A 26,530-nucleotide genomic window follows, 5' to 3' on the forward strand; every position below is an offset into this window, starting at 1 on the left:
ATTATGATTTAAGGACTAAATTGAAAAGATGACAATTTTATGGAAAAAATCTAAATTTTGTGAAATACATGGGCTGTTATGGATATGTATGAAAATCGGTTAGGCTTGAAATAATGATTAAATTGTATGAATTTCATTTTCCGAGCTTAGGGACAAAATCATAATTAATTAAAAGTATAAAGGTAAAATAGTAATTTTCCCAAATATGTGTATTGGACTGAATTGAATATGAATTATATTAAATTGAGTTAAATTCATTCGTATAGATTCGAATAGACCTAATCCGGAGTTAGATCGAGGAAAAGAGAATATTGGATTAGTAGCCTACGAATTTACATACACTTGTCGAGGTAAGTTCGTGTAACTAAATTGTATATTTATATGTTTTAAACTTGAATGTTGTTGTGTGTGAATTGTATAATTACCATGCATAATTATTGATCACATATATGGCAAGTACAGAGTCCCGTTTGAACCTTAAAAATTCAAAGGATACAAATGACATGTCATTAGGGTTCTCGATATGGTTGTGATCCTGCATGTGTTGCGGACACACCACAGCTCTCTTGAGCTTCCCAATACTTGGCTCTCATTAGCTTTCTGATATTTGGCTCACATAAGCTTCACAATATTTGGCTCGCAAAAGCTTCCCGATATACAACTCACATGAGCTTCCTGTTATATAGCTCAGAAAAGCTTCTCGTTTACGTGCGCATATAAGCATACATGTACATGAATTGGCGGATTACAGTTTTGTGCATTTCGTGCGTACTCCCCATGTATCCAACGATATTTTAAACAGTTCAACGGGCAATGTTCTGTTATGAGACAAAATTAGTTTGGTACAAACTATGACCTGTATATACATGGAAATGATATTACTTGATATATTGAAACATGATTCGGTTGAGACATGTATGGAACTTACTTGATGACTATGTTTATCCATGTTTATCGGCTATTATATTTGTTTACGTGCCTATCATGATGAGGATATGTGTTTAGGCTTTTGGCCAAATTGATTTGGACATGTCATGTATGTTATGCTTACCTTAAATGTTATTAAATGGTAAATTAAATTCCATGTTATACGAACTTACTAAGCTTAAATGCTTACTTTGTGTTATTTTTTGTGTCTTATAGTAATTCGGAAGCTCGAGTGGGATTGGAAGCTTGACGGAGATATATCACACTATCTACCGACTCTTTTCGGTATAATTAGTAAATTAATTTTAGTTATAATGGCATGTATAGGTTAATTTGGTCATTGATGACATATAAATTTTTTGTTGGAACTAGCCATTTGAATGGCTTGTGATTGGTATATTTTGATATGTATATATATGGCCTTATCATGATTGATGTATGCTCTGTATGGTTGAATGATGAATAATTTATAGGCATATTGAAGATTGGTTTGAGATAATATATTTGATACAAATATGCATATATGTGTATTAACTCAATTTGGTAAGTTTGGATACTTGGATATATGTAGTGATATGTCATGTATAAAACTTGATTTTAACTGGATTTGAATGCCTTGTTATGGTTTGTTGAAGTCCAAAAATGTTGGGATAGGTTGATGACAAGTTGGGTGAGAAATGTGGCTTAAAAATGACCTATTTTTGTCCACACGAGCAGAGACAAGGGCGTGTGTCTCAGCCGTGTGTGACACACGGCCAAATGACATGGCCATGTGTCCCCTATATCTAATTTAATTGCAAAATAGGATGTTCACACTGCCTAGCACACGGGCGTGTGGCTTCGCCGTGTGACCCAAGTCAGAGAGTTCATAAGTTTGGATACGGGCTGGGACACAGACGTGTGTCCCTATTTCGAATGTCCACGTGGCCTGAGACACGGACGTGTCTCTTGACTATGTGAGACACACGGTCTGGCCACACGGGCGTGTGTCCCCTACACCTTTGAAAAATTTTAATGTTTTTCGAAAAATTCTTTGAGTACCCGATTTAGTCCTGGCTATTTCTAAAGTGTATTTTGGGCCTCAATGGCTCGCATAAGGGACAATATATTTGATTTTGATTGTTTTCTGATGTGAATATTATTTGATGTGAAATTTTTGTCTATTTGTTCTGTAAACTCTGGTAATGCTCTGTAACCCTGTTCCGGCGACAAATTAGGGTTAGGGGTGTTACAGTTGGAGTTTTGTGATTGTTGAAATTTTACTATTGCGAAAATGTACCCTTTCTTGCCATATCAGACGAAAGTACGTCTAGTAGGACGCATTTTCAATTTTTCTCTTCAAAATCAGTCTATTTCCCTGAATATCCCAAAAAAATGGCCTAAACCCTAATTGTTTTAAAAAATAATTTTTTTTATAAAATTTAGCCAAAATGGCTTGTGAAAATATTTATGTATTTTTTTATATTTGTTTCGAAGTAAAATAATTTAGTGGTCAAATAAAAAAATATTTTTTTGAAAAATGGCTTCTTATTTTGAAAACCACAAGTTATCTTATAGAAAATAGTTTCTTATAAGTAGACCTGATCACGGGTCAGATCGATGTAAAATTTTAGACTCATTTTTTAGGCTGGGACTCGGCCCGAAAAATTATCCTAAAATTCTACCCAAACTTGACCCAACCTTTTTAAAATCTTAGATTATTTTTTATAGAAAAATATATTTTAAAAAATATAATACATCAAATACACTAAAAACATTAAAATAGTAGCAACTTAGCAAGCAAGTAGTACCAAAATTAACAATAAAACAATAGTTATACAATATCTAAACATTAACAACAAAATAGTAACAATATAAAAGCAAAATGATAACAAAATAGTAGCAATATAATAACGAAATGACAACAAAACAACTTATTCAGGTTGGGACTAGGTAAAAAGATCCTATCCGAGGCTTGACCCTTTTAGAAAAAAGGGTTTTATTTTCTATTCAAGCCCATTTTTAGGCTTATATTTTTGTCTAAACCGTTCCACTTTTCGAACGGACCATCGGACTTGGGTGGGTACGTAGGTCCGCCTCATGATCAATTTTACTTAGAAGTAACTTGATTTTTATATAAAATTTAACTTGAATAAAGCTAAATCTTAATGGATTAATAATAAAATTTGAAATTTTAATAATATTTTAAAATATTAAATATTAATCTTGTTTGTGAAAGGTTATTCAAATCCTTGGATAGCTCAATTGTTACTTTAGCTTCTCAATCACTTGGTAGACTATCGAATATTTTTTTTCACCAATTCCTTGTTAAAATAAATATTCCAAGCGTCTTCAATCCATTAATGATGTCGATGAGTTAATTTGACATATCTTTGATACTCTTTTTCTAACTTCATATTGAAAAGCTCATAGTCAATAGTGAATAGACCAATCTTTAATTTGGCTTGTTCTTTATTGAGTGGTGGTAAGCTTGTCCCAAATCTCATTGACATTTTGACATTAGAACACTCTATTTACTCATTTGGCCTTAATACACAAAAGAGAGTGTGTATGACCTTGACATTGAGTTGAGCCTTCTTTTTGTCAACTTCTACTCATATTCATCCTTGGGTACCTTTAAATCACCATTTGATATAATCCTCCATATTTACGGATTTTATTGATCGGGGGTTGATTAACAATTACTGTTTTAGGTTTTGAGGATGAGAAGGTGCCATAGGAGGCATAGTCAATGGTGGATGGTGGATTTGAAGTTGTGGAGCTAAAAGGGTAGCTCTCATAAACCGAGTGAACCATTGGTTCATCATCTGGAAAAAAAAATCTCTTACCTCATTCCTAGGCCATTGCAGAGCAGGCAAACTTTGGGCATCTCCCTAATTGGAAGCAAGAACATTACTATCAACTTCATCATACACGACTAGATTTGATTCTATATAAGGAAATGGAAGAAAATCTTGGACACTTCAATTTATAGCGATTCGAACTCAATTGTCACCTCCATACCTTAGTTTTCCATGCTAAAGATTTCTCAATTTACTACTTTTAATTATACCTTTCAACGAGAAAGTATAACCTTTATAGCACTATTTTTTTCTTTAAGGCTTAGATAGAACTCTTCCCTCTAATTTTTATGGCTAAATTAAAATCCTTCCTAATTTTATGACTCAACTCAAACCCAATTTACAATTGGTGAAATGAAAAATAAATAATAACAACGTCTAAAAAGGTGGATATTTACAAGTTTGAACTCTAAACAAAGGAAAATGATAATGATAAAAGATATAAAAATAAGCTCATAGAGATATGTACAAGAGAAAATAAAGAGAATAATGAATTGAAGGTTTTTCTCTTGAGATTTAAGCTTAAATGTTCATCTATTGTCTCTTGATGTGGCTTTGACTTGTATTTATACCAAGAAATGTGTTGTGGACATTTATGGCCGTTGAGGGTGAAATTGTAACTCCCCTCACCCGATTTAGTTTCCGGAGTCGAGTGATGAGATGCTACAGTCGATTACAGAATAGTTACGCACAATTCATAATTCAAATTTCAAATCCATATTAAATAATCACGTATAAACATGTAAATCATGTAATACAATCAAAATCTGATTTAAACCAAACTTATGAAGGCTTTAAAATTAACCTAGTATTAATGAAGAATCATTTTGAAACTATTGCAAAAAAGTAGGCAAATTTGAAAAACAGGGATCACACAGTTGTGTCCCCTGGCTATGTGAAAAGCTGAAGTTGTGTGTGGCTAGAGTCACACGGTCGTGTGGATGAATGCTGTAATAAACTAAGCCCATGTGGAGCTGGAGTCACATGGCCGTGCAAATAGACTGTGTAACTTATTATAGTCGTGTGGGTAAAAAATGCAATTTATCAACAATAATCACACGGTCATGTTGCTAGCTGTGTAACTAACTGGTGCCGTGTGAAACCAATGAACATACCAATAATAAGTCACACAAGCGTGTGGCCAACTCGTGTAATGTTAGTCCAAAATTTAAAAATTTGACCATCAACTTTACACATTATATCAAATTGATGATGATTCTAAAAAATTCCAAAAAAGCTTTTAAAAATATAAAATTTCTAAGAAATTCATTTGACATAAAGATTAGGGTAAACTACAACAATCACTTAACTTTGATGCAACTGACAAAACAATCACTCTGATTTCAATTCAGTCACTCAACTTTTGAAAAATAATAAATCAGTCACTAACGTTATCGAAAAGTGACAAATCAGTCACCTATTAACATTTTCCGTTACAGGCTTAACGGAACCATTGACGTGGCCAGTTAACTAGTTGATATGGCCAGTTAACTTGCCACGTTGGACGAGACAAGTTGAGTGACTATTTTTTTCGTCCTTTTTTATTTTTAATAAATGACCCAATATTTTTACTTTTTGCGTAAATGGCCCAATATGTTTATACTTCTTTTTCTCTATCCCAACAACCTCTATTTTCAAATATAGTGCTTTGCTTCACTCTACCATCAATGTCTCATTTTTTAACTTCCAATCTTTCCTCATCCAGATTCTGTCATGCTAAAGCCCAAACTACAACTTCCAATCTATGCCCTTGTGGTTGCCATTGTTATGTTGCCAAACCATAGCTTCTAATCTTATGTCACTAAAACCAGAAACAAATATTGCAACCCACCTATTTGTGGAAATGTCACAATAAGCTACCATTTTCGATTACCAACCCAACATCCCAAATACGACAACCATCTGTTTGAACTCGACTGTGACAGTAACAATCTTACCATTTTATCCCTAGACCATGATAAATTCTACGTCCAAAGCATCTGGTACAAATACTCTATGATCCGAGCTATCGACGTGGCTAGTTAACAGAAGAAGAAGACATGACCTAAGATGAGATGAAATGGTGCATTGGGCTGGATATGGTGAAGAAAAGCTCTTGACGTTTCTCGTTACTTGTTACTGAAACTGTTATTTGTAAAGCTTGCCCCACTGTCGTCGCCGCGATCCATAACCTCATGCTACTGTTGAACCACTCTAGAATTTTTCTCATATTCTTCTTTTCCTCCTCCTCTTCTTATTTTTATTCTTCTTCCCTGCTTATTTTTTTTCTTTTATTGCCCAACTTAACTAGGGTTTTAAATTAGGTTTGTTTACATAGTAGGATGCCATGTCACTTTTACGTTGCGTCTGTAATAGAAAATAGTTAATATGATTGATTTGTTAGTTTTTAAAAATTGTGTAACTAAATTAAAATTAAAGTGATTATTTTGTCTTATGCATAAAAAAAATGAGTGATTGATGTAATTTACCTAAAAATTTATAAAAAAATAAAAAAAATAAAAAAATGGGGGCATCATCAGTCTCTCGGTTTCGGCACTAACTTTTATTTCTTTTTACTAATTTCATTTAATTGTTAATTAATGGTGAGATTTTATTTACTGTCAGAAGATTTAGGGATAACATAACATGTCATTTCATATAGACAAGAGAGGCAGTAAAGTAAATGAGGTGAGCTGGTGAACTGAAATATAAAAAAAGCAAAGCAAAAAGCAAAATAATAATAATCTCTGTTAACTTTGTCGGTTTGCCTGCAAATCAAACTCTCTTTTTTCTTACTACTGTTTCAACCCCTCCCACTTTTTTTCTTCCCATTCTCTCTCTCTAACATTATATTTTGTCTGTGTTTTTTTTATTTTTCTTAAAAAAAAAACTCCTTTTAGTGAGAGTTCAAATATTTTGTGTGTTTTCGAGACTCATCTTCTTCTTCAAAATGGTTTGCAATTCAGTTTCTCTTCACATTTGCGTGGTTGGTTTTTGCAAAAGACCAGCCTCTTTGTGAATGCTACCAATACTATTTACAGGCTCTCATATTCTTGAGATATAGCCTTTCTCAAAGACCTTCTGTTTTTCAGTGAAATCGAGCTTGCTTGATATTGGGATCAAAAATTAAAAAATTTTGTCATCAAAGTTGGATCTTTTAGTTCAGATTTTGGGACCCATTTTGTTTTCATTTCATTTCATTTCATTTCACTAGCAGCTTGACTGATGATCATCATCAGCTAGAAACATAAAAAAGGCAAACAACCCCCCCTCCCCCAATTGGCTTTCACTCGAGGAGGTTGGTCTCAAATTGAAACTCCTCATTTTAGCTTCCCCCCCTTCTTTATATGCCCTTTTGTTGCGTACATCATATATAAAAGGGGCGGACTTTACTAAGAAAAAAAGAACCTTAGTTCTGAAGCAAAATTCCTTCAAAACAAGCAGCTCTTTTATCACTCACTCAGCTCACAGCTTCAGCTCTCTCTCTCTCTCTATATATATATATCAGTTGTTCGTATATAAGAAAGATTGAGTTTTAGCAAGAAATGGCTATGGCGGTGGCCCAACACAGGGAGAGCAGTAGTGGCAGTAACATCAACAAGCATCTTGATAATGGCAAGTATGTTAGGTACACAGCTGAGCAAGTTGAAGCTTTAGAACGAGTGTATGCTGAGTGCCCCAAGCCAAGTTCTTTGCGTCGGCAACAGTTGATAAGGGAGTGCCCCATTCTTTCCAACATTGAACCTAAACAGATCAAAGTTTGGTTTCAGAATCGCCGGTAGGACTTGGTTTTCGTCTTCTATTGAAAAAAGTTATTTTTTTAGAACATTTCAGTAATGGGGTTGTTGTCATTGGGGGCGTGCAGATGTAGAGATAAGCAAAAAACAGAGGCTTCAAGGCTGCAGACGGTGAATAGGAAATTGAATGCCATGAACAAGCTGTTGATGGAGGAGAATGATCGGTTGCAAAAACAGGTGTCTCAGCTGGTGAACGAGAATGGGTATATGAAGCAACAACTGCATACTGTAAATGTATATTCTTTTAGTCTCTTGCTCTTTCATCTTCTCCATTGCACTGTAGTCTAATGTACTGTTTCAAAATGTATCATGTGATAATTTATGTCCTCTATTTGCATTTTCAGTTGAATCATGGTACTGTATATAGTAACTTAGTTTGTTTTATACTTCTTTTGGTGTTGGCTTTTTTTGAGAATTTCGTCTTTAATTTGTCTTCATGGTTATATGCGAATATTGTGTCCTATGCTTCCCTGTGATGTTTGCCTCAAATTGTGCATTTTTGTGGCTTTGTTCTTTTTGCTGCTTTCTTTGTCTTAGAGGATTACTTGGGCCTTTTGCTATGAACAAAGATTATGCATTTTCTGCCTGTTCCATTTTTAGGTGTTTTAACTTAATCGCTGCTTATTTTGGGATTGCTTTGCAGGCATCAACAAATGATGCAAGCTGTGACTCTGTGGTTACCACTCCGCCGCATTCACTGAAAGATGCCAATAACCCTGCTGGGTAAGTTCCATTATTAGCTACAATGAACCCCCTCCCCCCTCTCTATATGTAGACATAATACATGTTTTGATTTCATTATGCTCTTGGTAGACTCTTGTCCATTGCAGAGGGGACCTTAAAAGAGTTCCTTTCTAAGGCTACAGGAACTGCTGTAGATTGGGTCCAAATGCCTGGGATGAAGGTTTGTGTATGCATCTAGTATGCTATTTTTCTCGTGTCACAAATTGGAAATGTTTCTATGCTCATTTATTTAAATCTGTTCTCAGCCTGGTCCGGATTCGGTTGGGATATTTGCGATTTCCCAAAGTTGTAGTGGAGTGGCAGCCCGAGCCTGTGGTCTTGTAAGTTTAGAACCTACTAAGGTATGAGTTACAGTGTCACTATAAATACTTGAAGCATTTTATTTTCGTTATTGCACATGAACTATTTGAGTTGAGCAAAACCCTTAAGTCATTGTTAATAGATTGCGGAAATTCTTAAAGATCGGCCATCTTGGTTCCGGGACTGCCGGAACCTTGAAGTTTTCACCATGTTTCGAGCTGGCAATGGTGGAACAATTGAGCTTATATACACACAGGTCAAAGAAGAACCATTCTTTGATTTATTTCTTTTTTATATTTATCAATGTTAATCCTCTTGACATGAGGGGTGACTAAAATGAGAATCGTTTAGATGTTTGCACCAACTACACTGGCTCCTGCAAGGGACTTTTGGACTTTAAGATACACTACGACTTTAGAGAATGGCAGTCTCGTGGTATGCATATCTTGCACTTCTTATTTTCCTCCTTGAAGGTCCATGTAATTTGATATGCATTCATTGTGAGAGTAACATGATTAGAGGTGCTGACGGGATTTTCTCTTTATGCTCTCTTTTCCAAGGTCTGTGAGAGGTCTCTTTCTGGTTCTGGTGCCGGCCCAAATGCAGCTGCTGCAGCTCAGTTTGTGAGAGCTGAAATGCTTCCTAGTGGCTACTTGATCAGAAGCTGTGAGGGTGGAGGATCAATAGTCCATATTGTTGACCATCTAAATCTCGAGGTAGGACTTCAAATAAGTAGGTGCTTCTTTTCGGTATTCATCAGATGCCTCTTTTGTGGTAAGGCTAAATTACTAAACTCCTTATTCCAGGCATGGAGTGTGCCAGAGGTGCTACGCCCACTTTACGAATCATCAAAAGTGGTTGCTCAGAAAATGACAATTGCGGTGAGTAGAATCCTTAGTTAAAGGTGAAATAATAATTTAGTGCAACTGTAAAACATGGATCATTTAACATTTAAACCGCAGGACCTAAATGCAGATTCATGTTTTACAGTTGGTGCTAATTCTCTTTTTTGGCATGTATTGTATCGAGTTTGTTAGTCTAAACACAAAAACAACTCCAACATATAAAGAAAAGTTATTTGGTTTTATCTTTTATTGCCTTGAAAGGCATTTTCTGGAAGTACTGATTAATTGATCAATGCATAGGCACTACATTACATTAGGCAGATTGCTCAGGAGACAAGTGGTGAGGTGGTTTATGGTCCAGGCAGGCAGCCAGCTGTCCTGAGAACTTTTAGCCAAAGATTAAGCCGGTAGCTGAATATTATGTTAAATATTGAATATAAAATCCCTGTTTCTATACATTTGTTGTTTCATTGAAATGTTGTGTTGTCTATCATATACTTTTTAGAGGCTTCAACGATGCAATAAATGGATTCAATGATGATGGATGGTCAATAATGAATTGTGATGGTGCCGAGGATGTGATAATTGCAATTAATTCAAACAAGAGCTTGAACAGCCCTCCGAATGCTGTCAATGCTCTTCCGCTACTTGGGGGTGTTCTTTGTGCAAAGGCATCAATGCTGATCCAAGTGAGTTCTAAAAAGGCGCTGAAAACTGAACCCAATCCCGTTATCTATAGAAACAACTATATTAAATTAATGAAATTGCATGTTTAGTAATTAAGGTTTCCGGACCATGCCTTTGGCTCTAAAGCTTCTTTTTTCTTGTCAGAATGTTTCTCCTGCTGTGCTTGTTCGCTTCCTTAGGGAGCATCGTTCAGAGTGGGCTGATTTCAATGTTGATGCTTATTCTGCTGTATCATTGAAGGCCGGATCATATGCTTATCCTGGAATGAGGCCTACAAGGTTTACTGGGAGTCAGATCATAATGCCACTTGGCCACACTATTGAGCACGAAGAGGTACATCTCTTATTTGATCATTCTATTCCTCCCAGGCGATTTTAAAAATTTAAGATATGGGAGTATTAAGCACTTTGTAGCTTTTTCCAATAAGGTTTGCTAATTCTGTAATTATTGTGCATCAGTTACTTGAAGTTGTAAGACTCGAAGGCCATTCTTTTGCAGAAGACAATGCCTTCTTGTCAAGGGACATTCATCTATTGCAGGTACATATTGAATTTTGATGTTTATTTACATAATTACATGTTAAATCAGAATATTGAACTTCACACTTTTTGTCATCTTACCGGTTTTATAATATTTTTAACATGAAATCAATGTTTTCATATTACTTGAAACCATCCGTGACTGCATTTGCAGAGGTCTTTCATTTAACCGCCTTTGATGTTTATGATTAATTGTATTCTGATTAATTGCGTTAATCTATACTCACTGCTGTTTTAATATGATCTCAGTTCCTTTAAATTGCCTTCATATTTTAAAGTTGTATGGAATGCCCAAATGTGTTGATTGACTTTGACTTTGCATATGTATATATAAATTCAATATATCTGCATTATCATCTTCGCAGCTATGCAGCGGAATTGATGAGAATGCTGTGGGGGGCTGTTCTGAGCTTTTGTTTGCTCCAATTAATGAGATGTTCCCGGATGATGCTCCTTTGTTACCTTCGGGATTCCGTGTTATACCATTGGATACAAAATCAGTTAGGTTTCACCGCACTTCACTCGATCTTTTTTCCTTGGTGTTTTGAGACAATGAGATGAAAGTCCTATAAAAATGCTAATGCCATTGAAATACGACATAATAAGTGCCATAATCGGACTCAAATATTTTTTTGTTAGTGCTAACGTATTGTTTTACAGTCCGATACACAGGATTCATTGGCAACAAATCGAACTTTGGATCTTACTTCTAGTCTTGAACCGGGGCCTGCAACAAACCATATTGCAGTAGATGCCCCATCATGTCCAAACATCCGATCAGTGTTAACCATTGCCTTCCAGTTCCCTTTTGATAGCAATCTTGAGGATAATGTAGCAAACATGGCACACCAGTATGTCCGTAGCGTCATATCTTCTGTCCAGAGGATTGCCATTGCCATATCTCCATCGGGATTGATCCCAGCTGTTGGACCAAAGCAATCTCCTAGCTCTCCGGAAGCACTTACACTGGCTCACTGGATCTGCCGGAGTTATAGGTGAGTCTTCAACGTTTCAAAAATCACTAGATTTTGCTAACATGCTATCCTGGAAGTTTCGATTTTATGCAGAATCAGCTCTTTCCATCCTCTCTGATTCTTGTAGTGCTAATATATATTTTTCATTTCTCATTTCCTCAGTTACCATTTAGGGGCAAAACTGTTGCGACCTGAACCAGCTGTGGGTGACTCGTTATTGAAGAATCTCTGGCAACATCAGGATGCCATATTGTGTTGTTCATTGAAGGTAAGGCAACAATGTTATCAAAAAATCTAGAACACTGCATTTTTTTTATTAATGTTTCTGTTTGGACTTTGCAGTCGCTACCAGTTATGATCTTCGCAAATCAAGCCGGACTTGACATGCTCGAGACAACTCTAATGGCTCTCCAAGACATCACATTGGATAAAATATTTGATGAGACTGGACGCAAGACGTTATGCTCCGATTTTGCCAAGTTGATGCAGGAGGTTTGAAACTAAACAACACCACCATACTCCCTACTGTTAAAATGGCATTGTTTTGTTTCAACCAAGTTTTCGATTCGTAAATATTGGCTAAAATTTCGTACCTTCTCTTAACAGGGATTGGCATACTTACCAGCCGGAATCTGCATGTCAACAATGGGACGCCATGTCTCATATGAACAAGCAGTTGCTTGGAAAGTCCTTGAAGCTGATGAAAGCACTGTCCATTGCTTGGCTTTCTCTTTTGTAAACTGGTCTTTTGTGTGAGAACATTTGACTGTAATTTATATGTTCTACACCTCAGGCTTTCCCCAGTGGAGAAGAAAAAAAAAGAAGTTTTGTAATGGCTTAATTCACGATTTGGCCCTGAAGTATACCTCTTTTCTTTCTTTGTACCTAAATTCTTTTTTTGTCTCAATTTGGTATCTCAAGTATCAATCACTTCTCAATGTGTGTATGCTTTCATTATATTTTTTGGTCTTTTTATGATGGATGTTAAAAAAGATCTTATAGTCAATAACACAGCGTCTTTGTTTTTATTAAATATACAAATATTAAAAAATAGAAATAAATACATAAAAATTCATAAAAAATATAAAATTTAGAAAAAATATAAATTATAAAAATTAAAAAAAAAACTTACAAAAAAATATGATAATTGAAAGTAAATTAGTTGAAATTAATAATATTATTAAAAAATTAAAATAATTGTAAAAATAATAAAAATTGTAATTAAAAAAAGATAATACTTTGTTTTATAAAATTTTAAAATATATAATTATAAAATTCTAAAAAGAATTTAAATTTCAAGGGTTTTTTTTGCAATTACTTGAAATTTGATTATCTTTTTTAATTTTTATAACATTTTCAATTTTTATATATTATTATAAATTTTAAAATTTTATAAAAAATTATATTTAACATATTTTTAATTTTTTATATAACATTTTAATCAATATAGTATATATAGTATTAAAAAAAAACTAAAAAAAGACGTGTTGAATTCTAAATGCCACGTGACCGGTTCACGCTTTGGTCTAACTTTGGGTCAACAATCGGTTAAAGTAAAAAATGTTTTAGTTGATTGGAGTTGGCTAATATTGACCGTGTGTTGATCGATGTTGACCTACCACATCTATTACAATACATGCGTCTTTTTTATTTTTATAATATTTTTAATTTTTATGTATTATTTTGATTTTTTTAAAACTTATAGCTATATACTTTAGAATTTAAAAAAAATATTTTTAAACTATTTAAAAAATTACAATTTTCTTTTAAACTATAATATTATTAATTTCAACTAATTTATTTTCAATTATTGTATTTTCTTGAAGATTTTACTTTTATCAATTTTTATAATTTTTTTTTAAATTTTATATATTTATATTTTTTAAATATGTATATACATTTAATGCAGAATATATTTGTTTTTTTACATAAAGACACCACATGGTGCTTTATGATTGAATATAAGATAAAATATTAAAATAAAAAAATAAGTATCCTTCAATGCCCAGTTGAGCCTTCTGTAATATTCAAACACCCAATCCAGCTCTGGTTTGCAATTTTTTGTTAATTTAATTCAAAATTTCCTTCCTGGTGAACCGAACTTTAGTTTAAACCATGTATACGTTTCCTGGCAATTCAATCTCCATCAGAGTCTTGGGCTCTTGGCTACAAACCTGACATTGGCTAATTAACGAAGAATCAGAAAAGGATTAAACAGGTTTAATTTACCTAAATAATTAAAAACAATAATTAAATACTAAAATAGGTTACCAGCTGAATTATATATAAAAATGGTATGTTTTTTTGGGTCACGCCTATCTGAAAGGTGCAATCATTTTTTTTATATTAAAATATTTTTTTATTTTTTAAATATTGTTTTATTGTTGGCGCCTTTCTTATAGGCGTCACTGCTTGTCTTTTATTTCCTGGATCAGTATACGACCTGTGTAGAGATACGAAAGTAGTATGGAAAAGGTAACGCCTATCTGGTAGGCGCGACTGGTGGAGCCTATTTGACAGGAACGACTAGTTGAACAAAATAACTATAAAATTATTTTTTAAAAAAATTTACATTACTAAAAACTCACAAAACACAACAATTTATAATAAATTACTAACAAAATATTTAACAAAATAATTTTACATTACTAAAAACTCACCAAATACTAAACTAAACACAATAATTTATAACATAATCCTAAATTACTAATAAATTAATTTTAAAAGAATTACAAACACAACAATTTATAACATAATCCTAAATTACTAACAAATTACTTTTAAAATAATTATAAAAAACAAAAAAATTACATTCATACAAAATATTAACCCAAAACCATAAACCCTAAACATAAATAATTTATAAATAATAATTAATAACAAAAAAAGTTTTTTGTGTCAAGCGCAAAGGAGGAGACAGTGGCACCTACTTGTCAAGCGCGACCAGTGGCGCCTATCTGACAAGCGCGACTGGTTTCAAATACTTTTAACCTGTATTTTGACCCGTTGCCTGTATTTTGACCTATATATATATTTAACATTTTTAATAAAAATAAATTAATAATATTTTATTTAAAGTAAAAAAATATTTTAATATAAAAAAAATGGTTGCGCCTGTTAGATAGGCACCATTTTCGTATATAATCTAGCTGACAACCTATTTCAGTATTTAATTTTTTATATTATTTAGGTAAATTAACCAATTAAACATCATTAATGGCCTGCAATATTGGGGCTCATCGAATTGTGATAATTACAATACAGTATGTTTTTAATAGGGGATGCTGTTGATTCAATTTGATAATAGTTATAGACCAAACCATACAACTTTTAAAATCACACAAACAAGTTTTTGTTTTCAAGGCACCCGAGAATGTTACAAGAAAATGGTACTTGGCATAATAAAATGCATCATTTACACCGATTTTTTCTGTGTAACCTTCTATCGGGATGCCAGTGACCAAAGGTTGAAGAGAAATGAAGGTAATGTAGTAAACCAGCTAATGAAGGCCATTGCAGTAGCAGTTTCAAACTGCACACAATGGTTCTGCGAACAGATATCAAGATCATTGTCAATAAGAACGGTTATGCCAGCAGAAGAACAAGCTGCGGCAAATGTCAAAGTGGATGCGATCTGCAGTGCAGAAAACATATCATCAGGACAAATAAATTACAGAAAACTAGTATTAAGACAATGGAGAGGTGTTTAATGTAAAACAGGAGGTGGAAAATACTCGGAACAGTTTGAGCTCTCAACTAATGTAAGTCGAGAAGACATGGCAGAAGGTTCCACATAATTCACAAATGTCACTCTGATCAAAGTACTCTACATGATTAAGCTTGTAATGCATATGCAGGAACTATTGTGAAGTTCTTTGTTCTAATGGGTAATTAGCAATTGATTCTGGAGGAGTCTAAGGAATAGCTATATAAGTAATAAGAGAAAATCATGGCAACCCTGAGGCTTCTTCAAACAGAGACAGGTATAAAGTATGGACAATAATTTTCAGTTGAGTAAAAAACATACCAAAGTGCCAGCTGAAAATCCAACCAGCATAACTTATAGAGTTATTAGGGACTACTAGTCTTCTACTAGTTGTTAGCCATTGCAAATACCAATGTCTTATAGCAGCTAAGATCAGATCCCATGGCAAGTCAATGAGTTTGATTGGAATATTCACATTGAAATGAAGACTGTCAATACAATTTTGTTGCTTCAAAGCCAAATTTGTTAATGAGGAAAGAAAGTTGAAGAATACTGGAATGAGTAATGATTTACTGCATATTTCAAAAAGAAGACCGAAGCTTTTCTCCAAAAGGAGGCACAAGGTAGACATCCTAGAAACTAGTCATAGTTGAGGCCATATAAGTATGTGCCAAATGTACAATAACAAAGGTAGATATACTACATGATTATGAGAAAGGCAGACATGCAAGCTAGAGACATATATGTGCTTCAACAGAAATTGATAGGACATCACATGTTCTTCAGCCTTCTAGCTTCACTCGTAACTGCAAAAGGTAAACGTCTTACCCCATCACCAATGGTAAAGAAAGTAACAACTCGATAATTCTGCAGTGAACGCATCACTAGAAGAGCATAAATGTCAATAATAGCTAGTGATAAGCTCCATAAACTCTGCAAGCCAGTAGCAGCAACAAGGTAGCTGATGTAGAAAATAATAAAAAAATTCCATGTTAGATCAATATACAGTTGAGACTATACAAGAACACTAGCAGCTTCACTTTTTTAATCATATATGAATTCCAAAAAAGCTAAAAGCTTGCAAACAAAAGATCCAGAATATGGAAAAAGGTTCAAATAGCAATGCATGTAAGAACCATGCTGAACAATAAACATTCCTGTAAAGAATCCATTAAGAGAAATCAATTTAGGTTCTCCTCCTTGAAGTGCTAGTTAGAGTATGAAAATCTATCTCTTGCACACCGCATTTTAAGATTGTTAACAAGCCCAGATAGTAGCGCACCTAGAGAGTGCAACATGAGACATCCTATTATCAGTATTTGCCATTTTCTAAGAACTCCCACTCTAGTTCTTTGGCATCACATTAGATTGATACTAGGCATGTAAAACATGTCAAGTTAGCAAATTACACTAAAATTTTAGCACCCACTGGAATTAGACTTGAAACAAACCCATAAACAGAAAGCAATCAAAGATGAATTAAGGGAAAGATGCTAATCTTCACATGAACAACATATGCGAAATTGGTTTCTTTCCCTTCGTTATCCAAAAAGCTCACTGACATAGTAAGAACTAAATTACACGATATCGAAGTGTAGTTTTAACTTTCAACAATTAATTCAATAAAAATGTAAATTCCCGTTAACTAAAGATACTAATTACAATTTAAGTATATTTAAACTAAGATATTGGTGCTTTTACAAGACATACTATGACTGAACTATATGTAAATTGACTCATAACTAGAGATGTAACCAAAAGAAAAACCAGAATGCTTGGATTGAATGATGGCAATGACTATAGTAACCAATTACACAGCTTCATGTCAACCAAGCCACTCAATAAGCGGCAAAAGAGTTCCATTGATTTAAAGTCTTGGTTGACATTTGGTTCAGGATTTGAGCTTCAAATCTGGATGACCCAATTTCCCTATTCCCTCCTCATTATATATACCCACACAGCTTCATATATTCAAATTCTTAAATTCTAAAATCCTATCTATATAAGCACAAGCAAGGTTCTGACATTTCATTTATAGCATCAGCATCACCATACAAATTTTGGAGATCCTCATCATCACTAGCAAATCCAAACAAATATTAAGCAGAGAACAAACCCTTATAATGTAATCAAAAGAATTACCAAAAGGCCGTAACGGATGGAAAATCACTAGTTGTTGCCATAATACAAAGTCCCACAGCGGCAAAAACAAACTGACATATCCGCAACGCAAGCCCTCCTTGGGTACCGGGCATCCCCTGAAAATCCTTCATCCTTACTCTCGGCACCTCGATGTTTCCGCCACCGCCACCGCCTCCGCCTTCGCCTGCGTCCGTGGTCGGTGGATACTCCGCTGGGTGAACCGAAGCATGGCTTACATTCATCTCTGCCACTAAATCTCCTTCAGTTCATACTCACAGCTCCAGAAACTTATCATATAACCAAACGCGTTTTTTCTTTTTCACTGATTTACACTGTAATCAAACGGAAATTAAAAAAAAAGAAAAAAAAAAGAGACATTTCAAAACCGCTAAAACATCGCCATTGAAAATCAGCTCATGTAACTTATCAACAAATGAGATAATCAAACAACTCTTCTCTAATCAAGTAATCATTCCTTAAAAGGTAAAAAAAAATTATAATCGAATCTTGTTTGCTACTAACAGATCGAGTAAAAGGAAATAACAACAAACTTTCACAGTTACCAAATAAAAACAGATATTCGTCAAACTAAAATAATTAAAAAAAATAAAATCTGGGATTAAGAAAGTGAATGTTGGTGATGCCTTTTTAATTGCCTTCAGGTTTAAGAAAGTAAAAGGTGGAAAATAAGTGTGGATTAAATTAAACAGAAAAAATAAAAGAGAGATTACAGATTATAGAGTAATAAAACGTCAACTTTTAACTCTTCTGCTTTGTTTTTGTCACAGAATGGTCAACATTTTCAAGGTCCACCCGATTACACGGTAAATTTATTCTAAGGGGTTCTCATTTTAATCTTCAAAATATAAAATTAACTTTTCCATAATTATTATTTTAGAAAAATTTTAACTTTCCTTATTATTCTTTAGAATTTTTTAAAAATATATAAATTTTTAAAAAACATAAATTTTATTATTTTTATAAATATATTGAATTTTAAAAATTATTTTAAAAATTTGAAAATTATTTTGAAATTTTTTTTGTGAATTTTGTTGAGAGACAACTAAATTTGTTCATTTTTTAAATTGATAGGAACCGTACTTACACAAATCTGCTATTCGAATTATTCGAATTGTAAAATTCAACTCAATTCGAACTCAAAACTCGAATTACTTATTCGAGTTAACTCGATTAACTCAAAATTCAATTTTTTTGAATCTAATAGGGTTTTGCTTACCCCTAATCATAATGCTAATGGTTTGTACAATAAATTAAAAGGAAAAATTCATTTATACAATTGCATAAAATTCACATATCAATGTACATTGAATGAATGTTGATGTATAATTTTATAATTTATCCTAAATTATTTTTAGAATTTTAATAATTTTTATTATATAAGTTTTAAATTATTTACATATTCATATTATTTTATATAGGCTTATAAATTCTAATCTGAACTCGAAAACCAACCCAATCAATCTGAACAGAAATAGAACCTAACTTGATTTGGTCTTAAAAGGTCAACAATCCAAACTTGTCCAATCCTAACCTAAATTGATCAAAAATTGAAATTATTGAAAAAGTAACTTTAATTATCTAAATTCGAAATAATCCAAACACATAATAATCCAACCTTAACTCTTAAAACCAAATGAAAAAAAGGTTTTGTAACTTGAATTAATCAATCAAAATTAACCCAATCAAAACAAATTTGACTTGTTCAATACCGTCTAATTTAATATAATATTTTTAATATTTATACAAGTTGTCAATGCATATTTATAAACTTTCGAACATAAAGAAAAATAACACAATAGAAATATATGATTGAAAAAACACATGTATATCATAAAGACTAAAATGTACTAATAACAATGTACTAATAACAATTGATATAAATTTATATTATGTTGAATTAAGAAAAATAAGAATACCAACCAAACACACATCAAACATATAGTTTTGATCCCTATAGAATTATAAAAAACCACATCAAATCTAGTTTTATCATTCTCTAGTTATTCCTCATCACTTTTAATCCCTCCACCAATTTGTCTAAAAAATAATAAAGTATCTTCCTAGATTGAGTTATAGCATGCATTAGAGATAACTTTTATGAATTGTTATAAGAATTCTCATTCTCAAAATTATCAAATTAGATTTGATCTAACTTAAGAACTTAATAATTTTTTTTCATTTAAGTAATTAAGATTCAGCAACAAAAAAATTTAAAATATAAATAAAAAACCCCAAATTAGGAGAATAACATAACAACTCCGAATTTAAATAACAAACATAATGTTTCAATCTTAAAAGGTGTAACGCCCCAAAATTTTAAGAATTTAATTGTGAGAATCTGCAGTAATTAAATTTTTGTATCTGTGGTCCTGCACTCTGTTTTTGCGTTTAAGGTTTGGGGTTTGAGTTGCATCGTTAAGAGTTTTGTTATTTTTAAAACTACCTTTGTCCATGTGTTATGTAGTTAAGTGCAATTCTGGGTAAATCAGTGTCAAGAGTGAGCCTACTGGTTCATTAGTTAAGTATTTGTTTGTTTTCTGTCTAGTTCCAAGTTCAAAACCCATCATATGCGTTAGGAAATATTTTCTTTTTGCAAATACCGGAAGGTGGGATGGCGGTTAACTTAAGATATTCTGAAGAAATTCTATTGTTTCTTCTTTTCATTTTCCTAAGTTCTTAGTTCTCCTTTCATTTTCTTCTTTTCTTTTATTTTTGCTTTTTACTGTATTTGATTCTGCGTTAATTGGGAATTCTTCATTGTCTGTGAGGCCAGTTGTGTGATTATTGTGTAAGTTTCGTTGTTATCTTCTTTCGTTCTGCGAGTTCTGTCTTGTTAACATTATTCTGTCAAAATGGGATTTTGCTCGTTTACTTGAATGTTCTGTTTAAACACTCGATTGGTTACTTTTTAGACAAGGATTTTACAAGAGACTTCCTCTTTCGCGTTAGCCGGGTTTTCTTTGTTTCGTGCGAGGTAAGTATGCGAATTGAGTTGGGGTTGCGTCGAAACTTTCGACATGATCTTGACGACAGGTTGATTTTAGTAAAATATTGAAAACGATGGTGTAATTGATTATTGGATGGTTAATTAGGTTTCGGGTAGTCCTTGCATTGTTTTTCAGTCAAAACGGAACCATGTGCGTACCGAAAATCTTAATTTTTGAAAGTTTAGTCGCCGAAAATGGTGGCTGTCGACACCACATGGCCAGACACACGAGCATGTGTCCAGGCCGTGTGAGCAACATGGTCGTGTGGTAGTGTAACACCCCTTACCCAATACCGTTGCCGGAGTCGAGCATGAGGCGTTACTTGACTTAACTTAAAAGTTCGGGGCATAAAAATTTACTTTCAAATTTAATTTCATCATTCATAATAAAGCTGTCCACCTGTACAGCAGTCACTAAAATAATTATAATTCAAGCTACGAAACTCGAAATTTATATCTGTAAATTTTCCCTGAAACTAGACTCATATATCTATTCACCATAAATTTTTCAGAATTTTTTCTTTAGCCAATTAGTACAGTTTATTAGTTGAAGTCTCCCCTGTTTCACTAATCGACTATCCTGACCACTCATCACTAAAACTTAATTATCTCTTATTAAAGGCTTCATATGGTGATTAAACTTATTTCTACTGAAAATAGACTCATTAAGGAATCTATACATATAAATTATAACTCATAATTCCTTCTGTACAATTTTTAATGAATTTCTAAAGTCAGAACAGGGGACTTCAAAAACATTCTTGCCCTGTTTCACTAAAATTCAAATATCTAAAAGTATATAATTCTTTTGCTTACTCAACTTCTTTTATATGAAAGTAGACTCTTTCAGCTTTAATTTCATATCTCACTCAACTTCTAATTCTATTTCCACTATTTTTGGTGATTTTTAAAAGTTACATCAATGCTGCTGTCCAAGAACTGCTCCATTGCAATTTTTAAAAAAAAATTCAATATAACCCCTTTATAATTGTCTAACCTTCCCTGCAAATTTCAAATCACAACCAATTCCAGTATTTCGTCTACTTCATTTAAATACTAATTAAGTTCAACCAATCAACCATTTCAAACTAAAAACATGTATATATGTCGATATCTAACGCAACCATAACATTCAAATTTACTTTTACTTCAATTCCCTATACATGCCATATAAATCCAAAAAGTTGCTTAACATAAACTACCGGAGTATATCTGGATAGTGTGATTCTTGATGTAGATCCGATCCTCCGAATGTATAAATACGTTAATCTACAAAAACAATAAACACACACATGTAAGCTTATAGAAAAGCTTAGTAAGTTCATAGGCATAAAACATAAATCTTACCAAACACTTGTACACTTATACAATATACACCATTACTAAATTTACCTGTCAACCACAATCTTTGGTGAGTTCCTTGGTATAAACTCACTACTACTTATTCTTTTACCATAATTCCTTTGGGCCCATTTGTCACTTATCATCCTTGATCAAAATTAAGGAACGGTTACGGAAAATTGAGTACTTCACTTTCACTTTGACATATGACCTCTTATCACTTGTCCTTGATCAGATAAGTGTAGCTAGGCTACCACTTATCACTTTGCCACTTGATCAGATAAGTGTAGCTGAAGCTACCACTTATCAGTTTATCACTTGATCAGATAAGTGTAGCCACTTATCACTTTGTCTCTTGATCAGATAAGTGTAACCATTTATCACTTTGTTTCTTGATCAGATAAGTGTAACCACTTATCACTTTGTTTCTTGATCAGATAAGTGTAGCCACTTATCACTTTGTTTCTTGATCAGAAGTACTCAAATCCGGTGTTCCACTTAATTTGATCATTTATTCGATTTTCACATTTTTATTTTATTCTCATTTCAACAATAAATACATTTCATCATACATTGTATAATTCATGAAATTAACATTTAATCATTAAATTTCAGCCATATGAACTTACCTGGATCGATTTGCAGAATTTGTAAAAGTTCAGGGACTAATCGACTACTTTTTCTTTTCCTCGACTTGTTTCGGGTTCTCGATCTAAAATGAAAATTTATTCATTCATCAGCATTTAATTCAATTCTAATTCATTTCACAATTTATGCCCTTTAATTTTCAAAATTACACTTTTACCCCAAACTTTACAATTTTTACAATTTGATCCCTACTCAATTAACCCCTCAATTGATCTAATTTTTCTCAATTAACACCTTTCCAACTATTTTAGACTACTACATAGCCTTTCATACTCAAAACCGCAACACCAAACCTTAATTCCCAACTTTTTCACAATTAGGTCCCTAAAATCAATTTCTATCAAAATTACTTAATAAAATCACCATATAACAAAATTAAAGCTTCAATTCCATGTTTATTCATCATAAAAATCCAACACTCATCAATGGTAACTTTCAAAATCAGCCATGGAATCAAAAACTAATGAAATAATTAGTTGGACCTAATTGTAAAAGTATCAAAATCACAAAAATTAGAAGAAATAATCAAGAATTAAACTTACGTGATTCAAAAATATGAAAAACCAGCTTATTCCAGACCTCCTATGGCGTTTTTGCTGATAAATTGTGAAGAGATCTCTAGATTTTTCACTTTTGTCTTTGTTTTAAATGTTTAATTTGTTAAGTTTCCAATTTTGCCCCTGTTTCTCCTTACATTCTGCTGATTTTTTTTTACCCAACCTTCCAGCCCATATAATTTGGGCCTAATTGCCTTTTAAATCCCTCCACTTTAGTCACTTAAGCTATTTAATCACAATTTAACAAATTTTACACTATTCCCAATTTAGTCCTTTTTAGTTAATTAACTATCCAAACGTTAAAATTTTCTAACGAAACTTTAATACCAACTCAATGACACTCTATAAATATTTATAAAAATATTTATGGCTCGGTTGAAAATCTTCGAGGTCTCGATACCTCGTTTTTTTATTTTAATTATTTTAATATTTATTCCTAGTACACTATTCACTATTTCAAAAATTTTCCTAACTTCACATTTAACTTATACTTACTAAATTTATAATATTTTCTACTCGTTTGTCAGATTTAGTGATCTCGAATCACCATTCCGACACCACTAAAAATTCAGGCTATTACAACTCTCCCCCCCTTTTAGGAAATTTCGTCCCCAAAATTTCGTACCTGGAAATAAATTCGGATACTGAAATTTCATCAATTCCTCCATTTCCCAGGTTGCCTCCTCAGATCCATGTCGATTCCATAGCACCTTAACTAGTGGTACACGTTTATTCCTCAACTCTTTAACCTCTCGAGCTAAAATTTTCACCGGTTCCTCTGAATAAGTCATGTCAGGTTGGAGCTCTATTTCCGTATGAGGAATTACATGTGATGGATCTGATCTGTACCGTCTCAACATAGACACATGAAACACATTGTGAATATTTTCAAGTTCCGGGGGCAAAGTCAATCTATAAGCTACCGGACCGATTCTTTCAATGATTTCATACGGCCCGATAAATCGTGGGCTGAGTTTTCCCTTTCTGCCGAACCGCAAAACTTTCTTCCACGGTGACACTTTCAAAAATACACGATCACCCACACTAAACTCTATATCCCTTCTCTTCAAATCTGCATATGATTTTTGCCGATCGGAGGCAGCTTTTAAACAATCTCGAATAATACGAACTTTTTCTTCAGTTTCCCGAATCAAGTCCACTCCCACCAGTTTTGATTCACTTAATTCAGACCAATATAATGGAGTTCTACACTTTCTTCCATACAGAGCTTCAAACGGTGCCATTTTAATACTAGTTTGATAACTATTATTATAAGTAAATTCGGCTAAAGGTAAATACCTTTCCCAGCTGCCGCCGAACTCAAGTATACAACACCTTAACATATCTTCTAAAATCTGAATCACTCGCTCTGACTGTCCATCTGTCTGGGGATGAAAAGCTGTGCTGAAATTTAATTTGGTGCCCAGAGCCTCCTGTAATTTACTCCAAAATCTCGAGGTAAATCTCGGATCTCGATCCGAAATAATAGATATTGGTACCCCATGTAACCTCACTATCTCAGACACATATAACTCCGCTAACTTTTCAAGCTGATAATCTGCTCTGACTGGAATAAAATGTGTCGACTTAGTTAACCGATCAACAATCACCCATATCGAATCTTTCTTCTTCGGAGTTACTGGTAATCCAGATACAAAATCCATCGTGACATGTTCCCATTTCCACTCTGGAATCATAATGGGCTGTAACAACCCTGTCGGTACTTGATGCTCAGCTTTCACCTGTTGACAAATCAAACATCTTGCTACATATTCACAGATTTCTCGTTTCATTCCAGGCCACCAATACATTTTCTTCAAATCACAATACATTTTTGTACTCCCCGGGTGAATAGAACACATACTACTGTGAGCCTCTGATAAAATATCATTTTTCAAGTCTAAATTATTTGGAACACATATTCTATTACGATAATATAACATACCATTTTCATCAATGGAGTATTCTGAGTTTAACTCATTTTGAACCATCTGTCGTTTTAGCATCAATTTTGGGTCTTCATCTTGTAATTCCCGAATCCGTTGAAAGAACACAGGTTTAGCTTTTAATTCCGCTAGTACAGAACCATCCTCATTAATAGATAAATGAGCACTCAATGCCCGTAATGCAAATAATGATGATTTCCGACTAAGTGCATCTGCTACGACATTTGCTTTCCCTGGGTGATAGTCAATAACAAGATCATAATCTTTCAGCAACTCTAACCATCGTCTCTGTCTCAAATTTAACTCTTTCTGAGTCATTAAATACTTCAAGCTTTTATGATCAGTATACACATAACATTTCTCACCATATAAGTAGTGTCTCCATATCTTCAAAGCAAACACGATCGCTGCCAATTCCAAATCATGTGTAGGATAATTCTTCTCGTGGGGTTTCAGTTGTCGGGAAGCATATGCCACCACTTTTCCTGACTGCATAAGTACACAACCCAAACCACTCAGAGACGTATCACTATATACTACAAACGGTACGCCCGATTCTGGTTGAGTCAACACTGGAGCCTCTGTCAACATCTTTTTCAACTGATCGAAACTCTGCTGACATTCGTCTGACCATATAAATTCAACATTCTTTTGTAGTAATCGAGTCAACGGTAAGGTAATCATTGAGAAATCTTTGACAAATCGGCGATAATAACCTGCCAATCCTAGAAAGCTCCGTACTTCAGTAACATTCTTTGGAACTTTCCAATTTACCACTGCCGCTATCTTACTTGGATCCACTCTTATTCCATCAGCTGATACAATATGACCCAAAAACGCAACTTCCTGAAGCCAAAATTCACATTTGCTGAATTTCGCATATAACTGTTTCTCCCGCAAAGTCTGTAATACAATCCTTAGATGTTGTGCATGTTCGGACTCTGTCTTTGAATAAATCAATATATCGTCAATGAACACAACCACAAATCTATCCAAATATGACTGAAAAATTCTATTCATCAAATCCATAAAAGCAGCAGGAGCATTGGTTAAACCAAATGGCATCACCAAAAATTCATAATGACCATATCGAGTTCGGAAGGCAGTTTTTGGCACATCACACTCTTTAACTTTCAACTGATAATACCCAGATCGAAGGTCTATCTTGGAAAATACTGCAGCACCTTTCAACTGATCAAACAGATCATCAATACGAGGCAAAGGATATTTATTCTTTACCGTTACCTTATTCAACTGCCTGTAATCTATACACAGTCTTAAAGAACCGTCCTTCTTTTTCACAAACAAGACAGGTGCTCCCCAAGGCGACATACTCGGTCTAATGAACCCTTTATCTAATAACTCCTGCAACTGCGCCTTCAACTCTTTTAACTCAGCTGGAGCCATTCTGTACGGTGTCACTGAGATAGGAGTTGTTCCGGGGATCACATCAATTACAAATTCAACTTCTCTATCAGGTGGTAGACCGGGTAACTCTTCAGGGAACACATCAGGAAATTCATTCACCACTGGCACTTGTTCGAGCTTTAA

At 33.6% G+C, this 26,530-nt stretch overlaps 2 protein-coding genes across 4 annotated transcripts; one reads left to right on the forward strand and one right to left on the reverse strand.

Annotated features, from left to right (window-relative positions):
• Positions 1–6,431: 6,431 nt before the first annotated feature.
• Positions 6,432–12,570, forward strand: LOC107962776 (homeobox-leucine zipper protein REVOLUTA). The gene is made up of 18 exons (XM_016899287.2): positions 6,432–7,524; positions 7,612–7,777; positions 8,187–8,266; positions 8,357–8,447; positions 8,533–8,628; positions 8,730–8,843; positions 8,939–9,022; positions 9,148–9,303; positions 9,394–9,468; positions 9,733–9,839; positions 9,938–10,121; positions 10,264–10,452; positions 10,578–10,658; positions 11,024–11,158; positions 11,319–11,653; positions 11,795–11,900; positions 11,975–12,124; positions 12,239–12,570. Exons 1-18 carry the CDS (start codon positions 7,292–7,294, stop codon positions 12,386–12,388), a joined length of 2,532 nt encoding a protein of 843 aa, XP_016754776.2. The 5' UTR covers positions 6,432–7,291; the 3' UTR covers positions 12,389–12,570.
• Positions 12,571–14,898: 2,328 nt separating this feature from the next.
• On the reverse strand, positions 14,899–18,301 carry LOC107962775 (CASP-like protein 5A2). Of its 3 annotated transcripts, none has more exons than XM_041098782.1 (4): positions 18,212–18,279; positions 17,481–17,812; positions 16,167–16,299; positions 14,899–15,266 (listed from the first exon to the last, which is right to left on the reverse strand). In XM_041098782.1, the coding sequence occupies exons 2-4, from the start codon at positions 17,720–17,722 to the stop codon at positions 15,075–15,077; spliced, it is 567 nt and encodes a 188-aa protein (XP_040954716.1). In that variant the 5' UTR covers positions 17,723–17,812; positions 18,212–18,279; the 3' UTR covers positions 14,899–15,074. The 3 variants fall into 3 exon arrangements, with proteins under 3 accessions (XP_040954716.1, XP_040954715.1, XP_016754775.1); XM_041098781.1 differs by lacking the exon at positions 18,212–18,279 and adding an exon at positions 18,125–18,206; XM_016899286.2 differs by having other exon boundaries at positions 17,481–18,301.
• Between the last annotated feature and the right edge of the window lie 8,229 nt (positions 18,302–26,530).

Source organism: Gossypium hirsutum, chromosome D08 (assembly GCF_007990345.1).
Source record: "Gossypium hirsutum isolate 1008001.06 chromosome D08, Gossypium_hirsutum_v2.1, whole genome shotgun sequence".
Lineage (NCBI taxonomy): Eukaryota > Viridiplantae > Streptophyta > Magnoliopsida > Malvales > Malvaceae > Gossypium > Gossypium hirsutum.